General features: G+C 42.7%; 1 protein-coding gene across 3 annotated transcripts; it reads right to left on the reverse strand.

Moving 5' to 3' along the window:
- Window positions 1-1,347: 1,347 nt before the first annotated feature.
- Window positions 1,348-7,575, reverse strand: LOC136486431 (SWR1 complex bromodomain subunit bdf1-like). 3 transcript variants are annotated; one of them, XM_066483319.1, is made up of 4 exons: window positions 7,321-7,573; window positions 3,421-4,742; window positions 3,278-3,326; window positions 1,348-1,821 (listed from the first exon to the last, which is right to left on the reverse strand). In XM_066483319.1, exons 2-4 carry the CDS (start codon window positions 4,621-4,623, stop codon window positions 1,769-1,771), a joined length of 1,305 nt encoding a protein of 434 aa, XP_066339416.1. In that variant the 5' UTR covers window positions 4,624-4,742; window positions 7,321-7,573; the 3' UTR covers window positions 1,348-1,768. The 3 variants fall into 3 exon arrangements, with proteins under 3 accessions (XP_066339416.1, XP_066339415.1, XP_066339414.1); XM_066483318.1 differs by lacking the exon at window positions 1,348-1,821 and adding an exon at window positions 1,834-2,378 and having other exon boundaries at window positions 3,421-4,697; window positions 7,321-7,575; XM_066483317.1 differs by lacking the exon at window positions 1,348-1,821 and adding an exon at window positions 1,834-2,378 and having other exon boundaries at window positions 7,321-7,574.
- Between the last annotated feature and the right edge of the window lie 8,017 nt (window positions 7,576-15,592).

Below are 15,592 nucleotides of genomic sequence, written 5' to 3' on the forward strand. Positions count from 1 at the left end.
TTTGATATGGTGAAGATAACAAGAAAAGGTATTCCGAGAGTCTAAGTAAAGGTGAAGGGCAAGCGACGGTTTGGCGTCCGAGGTATCATGGCTAAGATAAATAAGAGAGCACTTGAATTGATTCGACGTACTAATCAAGCTATGAGAAGTCATATTGTGTGGAGGATCACATTTTTGTTGTATCATAGGTGGAAGTGACTTGAAGCCTTTAATAGAACTTACATGTGCTGAAATGGTTCAAGTCGCATGCTAAATGTTGATTTTCTCAAAGAATTGAGGCAAAGATGATTGTAACCCATATGAGGATATATTGTGAAGAAATGACATAAACATCGAAGATTCAAGTGGTTAAATTGACATATCCTTTTGATCTATAGTATAGAATTGCATGAAAGTTCCACATGATGCTATTGTGTTGTGTAATTTTGTTTGTTGTTAAATTTCAGAAATGCCTAAGATAATATTGTACAAAGTAAAGAACACAAGTGTAGAGGGGGCACAGTCCAAAGGTAACAAGTGCAGCAGCAGTACAATTTGAGTCTCCTGCAAGCAACTGCTTCTAATGGCTATGCTCTAGTATGGGTGTCTAATAGTCTGCCTCGCGTAGTCGCGTGTTGCAGCATGATTTTATCAGTTGTGCGTGTGGGGTGTGGACTATTTAGGTGCATTTGGATTAAGCTAGTGGACGCCTGCCAAATGTCTTCACAGTCAACAACCAAACTTTGGCTTGCCTTCCATGATTCCATTGACCTCCAGCCAAACGCGTCCTCTATTATCGTTATCTGTGTGTGTTTATTCCTTTATTGACTCATTGTCATTAATTATCTCTATGTGTGTGGTTATTAACAGTGTTTCTGTAAATAAATGCATCATGATGCATGTATATTGTCTCTAGTCGATACCCGACAGTCTGCTATTTTTCACGAAGTTCTGTTCTAGGCGACAGGAAGGTTTTTGCAACTGAGATAAACATGCCAATTATATCACTCAGAAAAACATGCGGCGGTCATATATAAGGATCGCCAAAAGCTGGCGTCTAGCGAGAAACGAGAAGGAAATAACACTACATGGCGGCTGTCTACGCAGACGCGGCGCGCCACAATGTAAGTTAATCGTCAAGCAAACGCAAACGCAGGCAAAGGCAAAGGCTAGGCGCGGCAAAGCTGTGGCACGCTCTGAACAGGTGGCAAACACTTAGGGTATGCAGTTCAGGTGGTACTGTGCTACTAAACATTCCGTAGCACTTCAATATCCATAGAAAATTCATCTAAAAACACTGATCGATAAATCATGCAAGCATCTACTACAATGAAACTTTTGAAGTTAAAAAAAACAAGTACAAATAAAAGAAACTGATCAGGACGCAAATACTTGCTGCTGCAGCTATTCATGTCTCTCTCTCTCTTACCATGGACAAACCGAAGAGCAACAAAATAACAAAAGTTTAACAATCCATAGTATGTGCTTAACCAGAGCTAACCAAGCAACCTGCTGTACTGACCTCCCAGGGTTTAGACAAAAGCACCCAAAACCACCAAACCCCAGCACAGCCAAGGGATACAACACCCATGACCAAGTCTAATATTTCTCACCACCATGGCTAAGATGACTACGACTTATTACATGCCCAGACCGGCTATTACAGCTCACAGGCTATTTCCAAACTACACACCTTTCAGACGCACTCACTGCAGGATGCTTGACTTGATCGCGAGGCTGTTGTCTCCTTCCTTCTGACCTTGCTAATGAAAATGCAGGGCCACCGACTTCAGGACCTCTGCATGTGCTCCACCTGGGAAGAAACCTCATCCTTCTGGATTCCTGCCCAATATATTAAGAAGGAGCAAATCAAACATATGATCTCCGTGGGAGATTTAACTCTCTTTCCTTCAAACATATGATCAGCATGCAAACACTTGCTGCTACAGCTATTCATATATTTCTTTTTTACCATGGACGAACTGAATTCCATTACCCAAGAGCAACAAAATTACAAAAGTTAAACAATCCATAGTATGTTCTTAACCAGAGCTAACCAAGCTGCCAGTTGTACTCAACTCCCAGTCCCAGGGTTTAGACAAAAAGCAACTAAAACCACCAAACCCCAGCACAGCCGAGGTATAGAACACCAATGACCAAGTCTAATATTTCTTGCCGTCATGGCTAAGATGACTACGACTTAGCCCTGTGCGGCTGTTACAGCACACAGGCCGTTTCCAAACTGCACGCCTTACACACTCACTGCAGGCTGCTTGACTTGATCGCAAGGCTGTTGTCTCCATCTTCTTTCTGACCTTGCTGATGAAAATGCAGGGCCACCGACTTTAGGACCTCGGTGCCATGCTCCACCTTAGAAGAAACCTCATCCTTCTGGAATCCTGCCCAACACATTAACAAGGAGCAAAACAAACATATGATCTCCGTGGGGTCACTTTCCTTCAAAACTGATGGAGTTTCTTGTCTTCCAGATAATCCAAAAAGCTATAGCCAAACCAACACCGTACACTTGTTTGACATTTGGTAGGCTCCACTTAATCCACAACCAAAATTGGACGAAAGAAGAGGGTCTAACAGCCACTCCAAATATGAAGGCAAGAATACTCCACACATATTTACTGGCAGGGCATTCAAAAAAGAGATGAGATACTCTCTCTCTCTCTCTCTCTCTCTCTCTCTCTCTCTCTCACACACACACACACACACACAACAAGTATCCCCCCTCCTCTTTCTTTTTATGAGATTGTCTTTAGTCAGAATAGAATTTTGTAAAGTCAAGGCAGCTTGGCCTTCCATATTTGTAGAGGCAGCTATTCATGTCTGATACACAACACTCAACTATTCATATGTTGATTTCTTTTTCTGTTTCTCCCCACATAAATTTTGGTTCAATCTCACTTTTTTGCAAGTGGTAGATGCTTACATGATCAGTTGCTCGTATCCTTATATTTTAGCATTCTCCTAAAGGTAGAAGGTATAGCTTTAGGTGGTTCATATGCCCAAAGCCTTAGTGAACAGACACTAACGAGTCAAAAATAACGAGAAGGGTACCAGGAACTAATGGGTCATGCCCAAAGCCTTAGTGAAAGGAAGATAATGATTTAAATATGCCTCCCTGTCGCCAGCAGGGACAAAGTGATTTAAGAACCCCTATTTGCTAGGTATACCTGAATACCAAAAGGAAAATGACAAAGCATTAATAATCACAGTAACAAGTCTTAATTGGCCCCAGGAATAAAAGCTTGTTGCGTGTAATGCAAAGAAGATATGCCATTGACACCTTTGGAAGAAATCTGCTCATCGCTGCCCACAAAAGATATGATTTTTACCTGTACAAGCAACATATAGCAGTACTTAAAATCATATAACCACCAATTAAAGCAAACCATAATCATAAGTGAATAAGAGCATATGTGATCTCACTTTAAAGGATAACGCATCTGTCAGTGGCTTCTTTGCAATCAAATTTGAGCAAGCAACTGGCCTTCTAATAACCGAAGGTTTTGAATTTGAGCACCCAATTGTAGACTTTGAATCCATTAGAGCTTGAACTTCTGTGAATATTGTCTTCTGCTCTTGAACCAGGCTTGGGCCTCTAAATTTCCTTTTCATTGATTCCCATAATAAATCAAATACTCGATTCAGTTCTTTAGCAACAGTATGGACATCATTGCCTGGAGGATTATACTTCATAGCATTTGAAAATGTTAGCCTCACATCTGCTGCAAACTCCTCAATGCTTACATATTTCTTTTTTGTGAGTTTATTCTTAACAGTACCCAAATCCATTGGGTTGCGGATAACATCAAAGTAGTCAGGAATCCCATATAGCACTGGATCAACAGGATCTTTGAAAAGCCAGCCACCTTTGTAATCGATGAGCTTCCTTACGATACTTCCACACAGCCTTATCTTCCTAGTATTCAAACTTTCAGCCTTGAGTTCATAAGACGATTGGTGCTCACATGTAGGAATTGGTGTCACACCATCCTTTTTAGAGAGTCTGCTTTCCTCAACCTCAAAGTCTGTACTCGAGTTTCCCAATTCACTACTTACACAAACTCCTCTCCTCTTCTTACAGGCTTTTGTGAATATTGTCTTCTGCTCTTGAAACGGGCTTGGGCCTCTAAATTTCTTTTTCACTGATTCCCATTTTGAATCAAATATTCCATTCAGTTGTTTAGCGATAGCATGGACATCATTGCCTGGAGGATTATACTTCATGGCATTTGAAAATGTTAGCCTCACATCTGCCGCAAACTCATCAGTGCTTACATATTGCCTGTTAGTGAGTTTCTTCTTAACAGTACCTAAATCCATTGGGTTGTGAATAACATCAAGGTAATCAGGAATCCCGTATAGCACTGGATCAACAGGATGATTGAAAATCCAACCACCATTATGATCCATGAGCTCTCTTAAGATTTTTGTGCACCACCTTATCTTCCTAGTATTCATACTTTCAGCCTTCAGTTCATAAGACGATTGGTGCTCACATGTAAGAATTGATGTCAGACCATCCTTTTCAGAGAGTCTGCTTTCCTCAACCTCAAAGATTGTACTCAAGTCTCCCAATTCACTGCTTACCCAAACTCTCCTCCTCTTCTTACAGGCTTTTGTCATCATTGTGTTTGGTTAGAGAGCTTGATCTCTTGTCTGACAGAGGAGCACTAATTCAAGACCTGCCAAATGGTGAAGCACTGCCAAGCCAAGAGAAAAAGAGCACAGCTTTTCCTTGGTCAAGCCTGTAGGTAGTGCATTCATTTAGAAGGAAGCTACAAAGCTGTTCAACATGCCCAAAGAAAAAAAAATAGTAGGCACATAGTCCCACACCGGAAATCTAACAGGGCTACCACAATTGATTTAAATGAGTTACTTGTTTAACTTTAACCAATTTGAGGAAATAATGAGAATTGCTGGCATATTAAAAGAACTGCATGACAACAACACTAAACTGCATGATCACTAATTTAATGTTTAGAAATTCAAATGAATGAGGAAACTCAAATGCAGAAGAAAAGAGCAAATGCAGATCTTCTGGAAATGGACGAATGACCTACACAATCCACCCAAACCAGTGGCGGAGACAGAAACTTTTAGGAGCCTGGGCGATTCTCATTATGCACAAATGTTTATCTAAAAAGATATAAATATTTCTCTACAATACAAAGAAAAATTTTCCTTTGCGCTTTGCCAACGAGCCTGGGTGGCCGCCCGGGGTCGCCGGGCGGTGGCTCTGCCAGTGACCCAAACTAATAACAAACATAAAGCATTGCCTTCCTAACATACACTGTATGGTGCAGGATATTGCAATAGTAATTCAGGAAATTACTCATTTTAATAGCATAATTGTATGCCCAAACGAACTTCTAAAGTGTGATATGAATCCATATCATCCAAGCAGTAATCACAACTCATATAGAGTTTATCAAAGAGCAACTCTGCATTCCACTCCATGTCAATTTCTAGACCTTCTGGCTTCTGCCCCCTAGATTAAATTAAATTCACTGCATATAGGGGCCAGGGTTTTACACGCACCATGAAAACATACTCAAATACAATGCTGAAGGCTAAAGAATAAAATGTAAGGAATGTCCATAGCACATAGACAACTAAATCATAATACATGGTTATAAAAAAAAACTAAATCATAATACATAGTGGAATTTTAAAAAAAATGACATATGTTCCTAATTTAGGAGCCAGGAGATCATTCCAGTGTCACATAACCACCATGACAACCTTATGACTTTCCAAGGGATCAGTAAAATTTAGTGTCCCTATAGGTACTTAATCAGTTATTCTTAATTATTCAAAATAAGTACCGTGAGAACTTCCAGCTAGTTTGAATAATTATCAATGCACTTCTGCGCACTCGTGCACACAGCAATACTCCCATACAAGTATACATTTTAGAGTCAAATGCACTAGAGGTCCATTAACTTCTGAGGGAGTGTCCTCTAGGTCTATCAACTACCAAATTGCATTTGGGTCCCTAAACTTTTTAAATGGTTCGCCGGACCCCTTCTTTGGCCCTTAGATCCAACGTGGCATGTACAGTCAGCAGCTAGCGTGGCATGCAGAATGCAATTAGCCCCTTCCCTTGGTTCCCTCTCTCCCATCCAGGGGCGGCGGGCGGTTGGAGGAAGAAGAAAAGGATTAGATGAGAGAGAGAGAGGGAACAAAGGGAAGGGGCTAATTGCATTTTATGTCTTACCATCCATGGCAATACAAGTATACAACAATTATTGACCGTTTCATCTTTGAGCCTATGTTCAATACTTCATTTTGTATATCATGCAAGGCTGCCAGTATTTAATACACAGATGTTTATACCTCCAATTAACTGGATTTAACGGCTAGTAGCCAACCAATACACATCACAAAATCTGAAGAACTAAAACTTGTCATGCATAAGGCCATATTTGAGTGATAGCAGTGTCATTCGCTAATGGTCAATGACAGAGATTCTAACCAAGTAACCAAACATTGTTTTTCTCGAATCAATAAAAATATCATGCGACATGGTGCTCTTTCAAAAAACAGAAGAAACTATTGATCACCACTTGCTAACATTTGGGGTGGCAAAATTGAATTTGCCACTTAGGAAACTATTTGGACATTGCTCCTTTAGTCACTGGAAATTTGCTCTTTCTGCCACTGATTTGTTATGTGCTATTTTGTTTCTGCGACTCTTTGGACATTTTGGTTTAATATTATCCCTTGTACCATAAACGGAAATTTACCAACTTATACATACAATGGTCCAAAGGATGTCAACAGAAATGGCATATAACTAGGTGGTTCCTTTGCCACTTGCAGAGGGTGTACTAGCAGATTGATGCGGCAATGACAAAAAGAAGAATAGCACAAATAGCCAAAGAAACAGATGTTTCATTGGAATCAACATTTGAGATTTCTGACTGGCATGTCCAGTCTCGTTAGCAGTAAATGGATTATCTCCATCTGTTAAAATAATTATATGTCCATTTCCACTACTCATTAGTCATTACTATTGCAAGCTGACATTAATATAATTATCACAATCACCTAGCATTTCATCTGAGCCCTTTATCTAAAAAAACATTTCATTTGAGCCAGCCCCACCATAACTGTAACCTTGCACGAAACAGAAGCTTAGTGGGTGTTAGGATGATTGGGAAATGGTAATCAAGTTCAACTTTCTATTGATCCCAAAATTCAAAGAAAATAACATCACACCAAATAAAGCCTCTTATATTATAAATGCACGATAAATTCCCCAATGGTCCCACGCGAATCTACGAAGAAAGAACCAATTCTCTAGGAGAGGAGAACACCAACCTGGGGGGCGCTCGGCGCTCACCGGCGCGGATGAGAGCGGGGGACGCCGGACCAAGCCAAGGCTCCCTCCCCTCCCAGATGCTCCGCCACCGGGGAGGGCGTTTCGAGGTGGACGCTCCCCACCTCGTCCACCGCGTGAAGGGAGCCGGGAATGGATTGGAGGTGGGTGCTCGGCTCCGACGCCGCGGCTCCCCGCTCCCTCCTCGTCGCCTGCGAGAGGCGGCGAGTGAAAGGGGTTTAGGGTTGTGGGCAAGGGGCTCGGCTTTTCGGTGGCGGGGGCCGGAACGAACGCGGCCTGCTCGGTTGGACCGTTGGAGAAGAATGTGATGGCCTATTGGGCTGGCCCGATGGGTGAGCTCGTGAGGGTCAAGCGGTGGGCTGCCTCGAATAGGAATCACGGGGCAGCTGAGGAAAAAGAGACTAGGCTATCCCCTCAAAAAAAAAAGGAGAGACTAGGCTAGTTGCAATTGCACAGCCCACATAGGCCCATACCGGCCCCCTCAGTCGCCAGGGACGAGGCCCACATAATTATGCAGCCAGCATCGTCAGCATTTTCTTTTGGATTTTGGAAAAGGAAACTTTTTTGGTTCATCGATCTATTTTTTTTTAGAACGGACACTCTTCAAAAGCTACAACTGGGGTTTGTTTATAGACCTATGCTACGAGTACGTTTTTTTTAGAATCATATGCTACTAGTACTTGGCAATATGAATCTATAATGAATCATTTATCCATCTCAGGTCGCATTATCGTGCATCATTTTTTCCAAATTATTTCCCCACCAACTAAATTCCTGTGTATAATGAATCGTCCGTTTCTAACCCTGGCCTTAGCGCCCTCGACTATTGATATTCATCACTTGGACCACACCACCCTCTCCATCATGATTATATATTTATTATCGGGCTTGATAGCGCTCGGACGGATGGGGCGTCCGAACGCCCGCGCCTACAGACCATTTTTCACGTCGTTTCGCGTGTCCATGCGGGACCCGCGTTGCCCCAAACGTTACCAGCATCGGGAAGAAGGGGAGGGGGCGGTGGATGTCCAGCCGGCGTCGAGAGAAGGAGGAGACACAGAGGCGAGGTAGTAGAAAGTGAGGAGAGAGATGTAACATCTGATCCACTTTTGAAACATTGAGATGCAACATTTACAACATACGTTTGAAGGCAAGTGAAACACTTGAAACATGAATTTGAAACACTTTACGTGGGGCCCTCGCCGCACCAAACATCACCCGCATCGAGAAGAAGGGGAGGGGGCGGTGGATGACCAGCCGGCGCCGGGAGGAGGAGGAGACACCGAGGCGAGGCAGGAGAAAGCGAGGAGGGAGATGCAACACCTAATCTATTTTAAAACATCCAGATACAGATGAAACACTTGAAAAAACACCTGAAAAACAATTAAAACCATTGTAAAACATACGCAACATCCAGATAAAACACTTGCAACATATGTCTAAAACATATGCAACATCCAAATAAACACACTTGCATTGCAACATACGTCTGGAAAAATAAATGAAACATTGGGAATAGAAGCTTGCAACATACGTGTACAACCATTGCAACATATACAACATTCTGATCTACTTTTGCAACATCCACATAAACACTTGCAACATACCTCTGAAACATCTGAAACACTTGAGACATATGCTTGCAACATGTGGTTTCAGCGCAACATCTCCTTCCTGCTTGGGAGAATAGAGGCTCATCGGGTATGGAATTCACCGGTGTAGAGCTCGCCGATGGCGCAGGAGAAGGCCGCGGCAGGCTACCTGTCGCGAGCTGCGCGCGGGCGAGTTCCGCCCCAGCCACGTCGAGCTGGGCAGGCGGAGCACGAGATGTGTGCAGGCGGGCTCCGCCCAGGCTGCGGTGAGCTGCATGTGGGTGAGCTCCACCGCAGCTGTGTTGAGCTAGGTAGCCTCCACCCTGGGCGAGACGAGTGCGGGCGGAGGCTAGCCCGGCCGCCCGTCGCAAGCTACGCGGGTGGAGCGGTGCGCGGCCAAGCTCCGCTGTGATTTTTTAGAAACTACGATGATGAGCGGATAGGAGGGGTTATTTAGGCTGGCATCACGGCCCCACCAACGAAAGCGTCCGGGCGGACGGACTCTGGGTTCCAAGAATACATCTCTCTCCTCACTTTTTGCTACCTCGCCTCGGTGTCTCCTCCTCCTGGCGCCGACTGGACATCCGCCGCCCCTCCCCATCTTCCCGATGCTGGTGACGTTTGGAGCGGTGCGGGTCCCGCATGGACGCGCGAAACGACGTGAAAAACTGTCTGCATGCGCGGGCGTTCGGACGCCCCATCCGTCCGAGCGCTATCAAGCCTGATAATAAATATATAATCATGATGGAGAGGGTGGTGTGGTCCAAGTGATGAATATCAATAGTCGAGGGCCCTAGGGCCTAGGGTTAGAAACAGACGATTCATTATATTTCAAGTTTATAATACCCACCAACACAGACATTTCCTTTTGCAATGGATGTGGCGACGTAAGTGGTTAGCGGTGAGTGGTGTTGAAAACATACTTGAGATGATGATAAGTAGTAAACTAGTGATACAAACATCTTTAGTAGCAAAAGGGGAGATGTCGGTGGGGTTAGGCATGAGGAAGGGGACATGGCAAAGGAAGACAACATGTGAGGTGGTGAGGCAAAGAAGACATGTGAGGGGTGCATGCAGGGGCAGAACGAGGACTTTTGATTAAGGGAGGCTGAACAATACGATGACACCTCATAAATATGATAAATATATATATCGTGTATGTCTATACCTTTTCCAGTGCTTTTATATATGTATTTAGTATTCATAACAAAAAATACACAATATTATCATGAAAATGGGTGAAATAGTAATTTTTGTGGCTGTGCAATTGAAATATTCATAGGTATTAAAAAATTACTGTGTTTGGGGGCACAGCCCCTGCTGGCCTCTGGTTTCGCCATTGGGTGCATGACCAATTATTTCAACCATTTCCTAGTGCACCTCGTACAAGCATAGGGAAACTTTTACCAGCCTGTTCGCTTGGTCATATTTGGCTTATAAGTCATGGCTTATCAGCCAACGAACAATATTTTTCTCTCACACAAAACCAGCCAACAATACTTTCAACCATGGTTTATAAGCCAAACAAGCCCAAACGAACAGGACGTGGGCTTGTTTGGCTTATAAGCCATGGCTGAAAGTACTGTTTGGCTGGTTTTGTATGAGAGAAAAATACTGTTCGTTGGCTGATAAGCCATGGCTTATAAGCCAAATACGACCAAGCGATACTTATTGCTCCATAAGCAATAGTGATCCAAAACTTCATGCCCCGGTTCCAAACCTCTGGAAGTCCACTTTTAGGCTTCTGGGGCATTAATTATTGTGTAGGAAATACCAACAAGACCATAATCCAATTTAAACACAGACAAAGTCAGTTGTCTTCACTAAAAATAGGGTTTTCAAATGAAGGAGCAAATTTTGCATGCAGAAGCAAAACTTACATAAGTAATGTAGGTTTGCCATGTCCTATAGAAAGAAAAAGATTTGCCCTCCCTAACAAAAAATAGACATAATTAAGCTAGTGTGCCCACAATGAAGCTAGGATATGGGCCTCCCAATTGATTGGTTATAAAACTTGTATGCCTCCATTTGCATTGTTGTTGTTGTTGTTGTTGTTGTTGGTTGATCTCTTACTAGAGGGATGTATTTACTTCTCTTGTATAATCAACAAAACAAAATTCCACATCGAATTCAATCAGTGCTCCGTACTTATAATTTCTTATCCTCATCCAAATCGATCCTACCATTATCCATTTGATATACTTATCCAAGAATTTCAAGGAAACTACATATCCATCAATGCACTTATATTATCCATTCATTCTTCTAACATATCCATCTCCACCCATCCATGAAACAATAGCATATAATCATCCATTTATTCATCAAAGATAACCATGCGTGAATCCATCCATTTATTCATCTATCTATAGAAGAAGTCTATTTAATGCCATCCAATTATTACCTGAGTTTGTTTTTGACCATGCAACTCTAAAACCAAGAATCGTAGACCGCCGAACTATCAATAGCAGACAATTTTGTCCACCAAGATGGTTTTAGAGGTGATTTTATATTTTCTGGAAAAGTGTTTTTTATTCTATGAAACTTCATAACTAATTCATTTTAAGTCATAAAATGCAGAAATAGTACCATTTTTTTTTCTAAAAATATGATGTGTGTACTAGTGCTAGATGTGGATCTATTTTGGTCTTATGTGCACTTGTTCCTATTGTTTTGTTACTTGTAGTCATGCTTGTTATAATGTTTAATCATCATGTTGTACTATAATGAAACCAGAAACCAACCAAGATAATCCATACTCAAAATATAGTACCAAGTACTCCCTCCGTCCTAAATAACTGTCGTTTTCGCTTCCCGAGAAACTACTTTGACTAAATATATATATATATATAATAATAATAACAATAATATTTATGGTATAAAATTAATGTCATTAGATACAAATGTTGCACGCATTTTCTACAAATCTAGTCAAACTTACGGCATCGAAACAAAAAATGACAGTTATTTAGGGACGATGGAGTATGTTGGAGTCAAATTATAAAGAAATTATTTGTGGATGCCTAGCATTGCAATACTAGTTGGAATGCTGGAGAATGGAGCATAATAGGTTGGTCTCCTCTTTCTAATCTTCAATTTAGTTGTAATTTGCTATGGATTCTCTTGGTGAATCTCGTTATAATATAGTGAAAAATGATGATTTAAATGTGCAATGAACACGCTTATAAACAATAAAACACACAGATTAGAAAAAATAACTCCAAATAGGGCACCGATAGATACATTGCACTTTAGAAAAAAATGGGTATTTGGTTCATATTTTTGTTTAATTTTAAAATGAATTAGTTATATTTTTTAGAAAAGAAACTAGTTATTGTTTTAGAAAATAAAAATGACCGCGTAACTAGAGGACACATTTGTTTGATATGATGGTTCTATGGTCAAAGGTTCTTGATTTAGTTGCATTTGCATGGCCTAAAACTAACTCAGTCAATAGTCAATAATTGGATGCCCAAAAATGAACTTCTCACTTATCCATGCATCCTAGCATTCCTAGGGTGAGAGAAGGAAACAACCAACCTCGTTCAGAAGGTATGGTGACACCATCCGTGCTCAGGGGAGGATAGGAAGTGACGTTGGCCCGTGCATGCTCGGAAAGGAGGAGGACGAGGTAGGAAGAGTTACTGGTGTCCATTCTTGTGGATGAGGTCGATAGTGGCAGCGTTGTGGGCGAGGCTGACCACAATTACGCACATTGTTGGCGAGGATGGCTTTCGCAACATTTGTTGATCGACGGGAGTGGACTGGTTTAGTTGTTTATATGCCGTCCATATTTAAGGGCTCATTTGGACTGGTTTAGTTGTTTATATGCCGTCCATATTTAAGGGCTCATTTTTTCGACTAAACAATACAACTCAGACACTTACGATCCAACTCTACTAAAATAGCCAAAGAAGCATAGTCAGTGAAGAAAAATGGCTTCACTGGTTCCTAATTCATTTGTGAACAGTGCAACAATGCAAGAGTTAGAGCAGCCAAAGCTGCTTATGAGCCCTCCCAAACGGCTCTTAGCGTTTTGAAATGAAGAAGCAGGTGGATATGCTATAGGAAAAATAAAAAGTAATGGTGTTTTAATCCCATCGTCTTTCGTTCAGTTATTAGAAGCATTAAATTCATTTACCTAACTAGAATTGTTAGCAAAAACAAATCCTTCTATTCTTCGCCGTGGAGTTACAAAGGCAGTTTTAGAGAAGTTTGATGTCCCTCCATGAGCTCCACCTCGTCATTAGCAGGCGAGGGGGCAGATTTGGAGGGCGCTAGGCGAAGAGGCCATCTGAGGAGGGGGTGGCGGGAGGCTTGGGGGTGGACGCCGGTGCCGGTGGAGGGGGAGGTGGGGGCTCTCTCTCACCAGGTGAAAGGTCTCTAGTTTGGTTTTGGTAATTGAGTGACAACCTAGGTGGACTAATAAGTGTTTAATGTGAGATACAAAGATAATTAGTCCACAAGTACAATTGTGTGAGCAACACATGCCATAGAGGTGGAAATGGCTTGAAAATGTTGCAAGGCTCGCACATGTGATGAAGGAGCTCATTGCATATGAGACATAACATGGAGTCATGTGACTAGGTGAAGAAGATCAAGACAAGACTTGGCTTGATGGACTGGTTGCAAGCGTGAAGGGCAAGTTGGAGGGTTTGAAGCGATGGACCGTGTGGCGGTGAAGTTTGAGCAAGACTTGGTGCCAATGGACGAAGGCAACTGTGAAGAGCAAGTGAGGTCAAGATCTATGAACCAATAAGATCACGTGATGATGTGAAGTGGATCTTATCATTTGATGATTGAGGTTGGTGCATGTGTTGCATCGACATTGGAGGAGATGGAATGGAATGCACAAGGCAAAGATATAACCTATAGGGAATTTCATTTTCACCAGTTAAAGGTTGTGTAGAGAAGAGCATGACCGGGTTTAGGATAGATGGCTGTACTATCAAGGGGAGCAAACTTATTTGCATATCGATCATCTAGTGCTACTTGAGCGATCTAACTTTGCATACGTGTTAAGATTGAGTGGCGTGGTAAGAGCAAGTGAAAATCCTTTGAAAATACTTTGGAAAATGCTAACACATGTGCACATATATTGGGACACAATGGTGTTAGCACATGGAAGCAAGGGTGTTGAAGTTAGGCTTGAAAAAGATGAAAACGAGCTCAGGACCCTACAGTTCATGGTCCTGAGGATGGTCCTAAGGCTGAGTCCAGAGCTCAGGACTCTGTCTAGAGCTAGGGTCCGAACCATGTCCTCTGAGTCCGGAGCTCGGTTCGGAGCTTAGGACTCTGGCTCAGGACTTGGTCCAGAGCTAGGGTCTGGACCATGTCCTCTGGATCCGGTTGAGCATTTTACACTAGTTTGGAGGGCTCAGGACCATGTGATGGTCTGGACCAAAGCTCAGGACTCAGTTTAGAGCACTTTGGTATTCTTGGGAGCTCTCTGGAGTGCTCCGGACCCTAACGAGCATTGGTCCGGACCCTCAGTCTGGAGCTCGGTCCGGAGGTGGCTGAGTGAGTGCGAAGTAGCCGTTGGAAACCAACGGTCGACTTCAAATGGTCAGGGGCACATGGTGAGGATCCATGCTAATGCCTACTGTTCATGGTCCGGACCTTGGGTCCGGAGCCTGAGTCCGGAACCCCTGTGGCTATGTTTTGAGCAACGGCTCTATTTGGCCTTTGGGGTATAAATAGAGGTGGGGCTCGGCCATGGCTGAGGTTGAGCACCTTGGGGGACTTAGTGTCCATGCTTGAGAGTGCTTGGGAGCCCTCTAACTCGCTTGTGCTTGCTAGATTGCAAATCGATAGCTAGTGAGTGATTCTAGTGCATTGCATTAAGAGATTGCAAGAGTAGCACTAGGTGATTGAGTTGCAAGCCGGTGATGCTTGTTACTCTTGGAGGTTGCCACCTCCTAGACGGCTTGGTGGTGGTCTCCATCGAAGCATGCAAGGATGATTGTGCGGTGCTACGGAGAAGTGATTGTGAGGGGTATTGTGCTCGTCCCGTGGGAGCCGCGAAGAGCAACTCTAGTAGAGCGTGTCATTGAGTCACCCTCACTTACGGGTAGGTTCTTGTGGCGCCCAATGTGTGGGCTTGGCGTGGTGCCAATTAGCTCGTGAACCATCAAGTGAACGGTCGACACAATGGAGACTAGCTTGATGGCAACCAAGTGAACCTCGGGATAAAAATCATCGTGTCATCATCTTTCCATTGGTTTGCATTTCCTTTTACACAAGCTTGTATTTACTTTTCGTATATTGTGTTTATGTAGTTGCTCTTGTAATTAGTTAGCTTGCGTAGCTTGCTAATTATCTTCTTGCTTGTGTAGCACACAAGTAGCTCCCTTGCATGACTAATTGGCTTACGTAGCCTTGTTAGCCACATTGCTTAGTTTGTGTAGCTAAGTAATTTTAAACTCTCTAATTTGGCTTATGTAGCCTTGTTATTGAGCATTGCTAGTGAGCTTAGGAGCTTTGTGCTTTTGCTTACTAGTTTGTGTAGGAGCTGTACGGTTGCTTGAGTACTAGTTGTATAGGTTTGTGTGACCTTACTTCTATAATTGGTTAGGTGAGCTCCAGCTAGGCCGGCACCTTTATTGCCTAATTAGGATCTTTATAAGGTGCTTGTGAACTTAGATAGAGGGTAGTAGTCTTG

The sequence above is a fragment of the Miscanthus floridulus genome, chromosome 10 (assembly GCF_019320115.1).
Source record: "Miscanthus floridulus cultivar M001 chromosome 10, ASM1932011v1, whole genome shotgun sequence".
NCBI lineage: Eukaryota > Viridiplantae > Streptophyta > Magnoliopsida > Poales > Poaceae > Miscanthus > Miscanthus floridulus.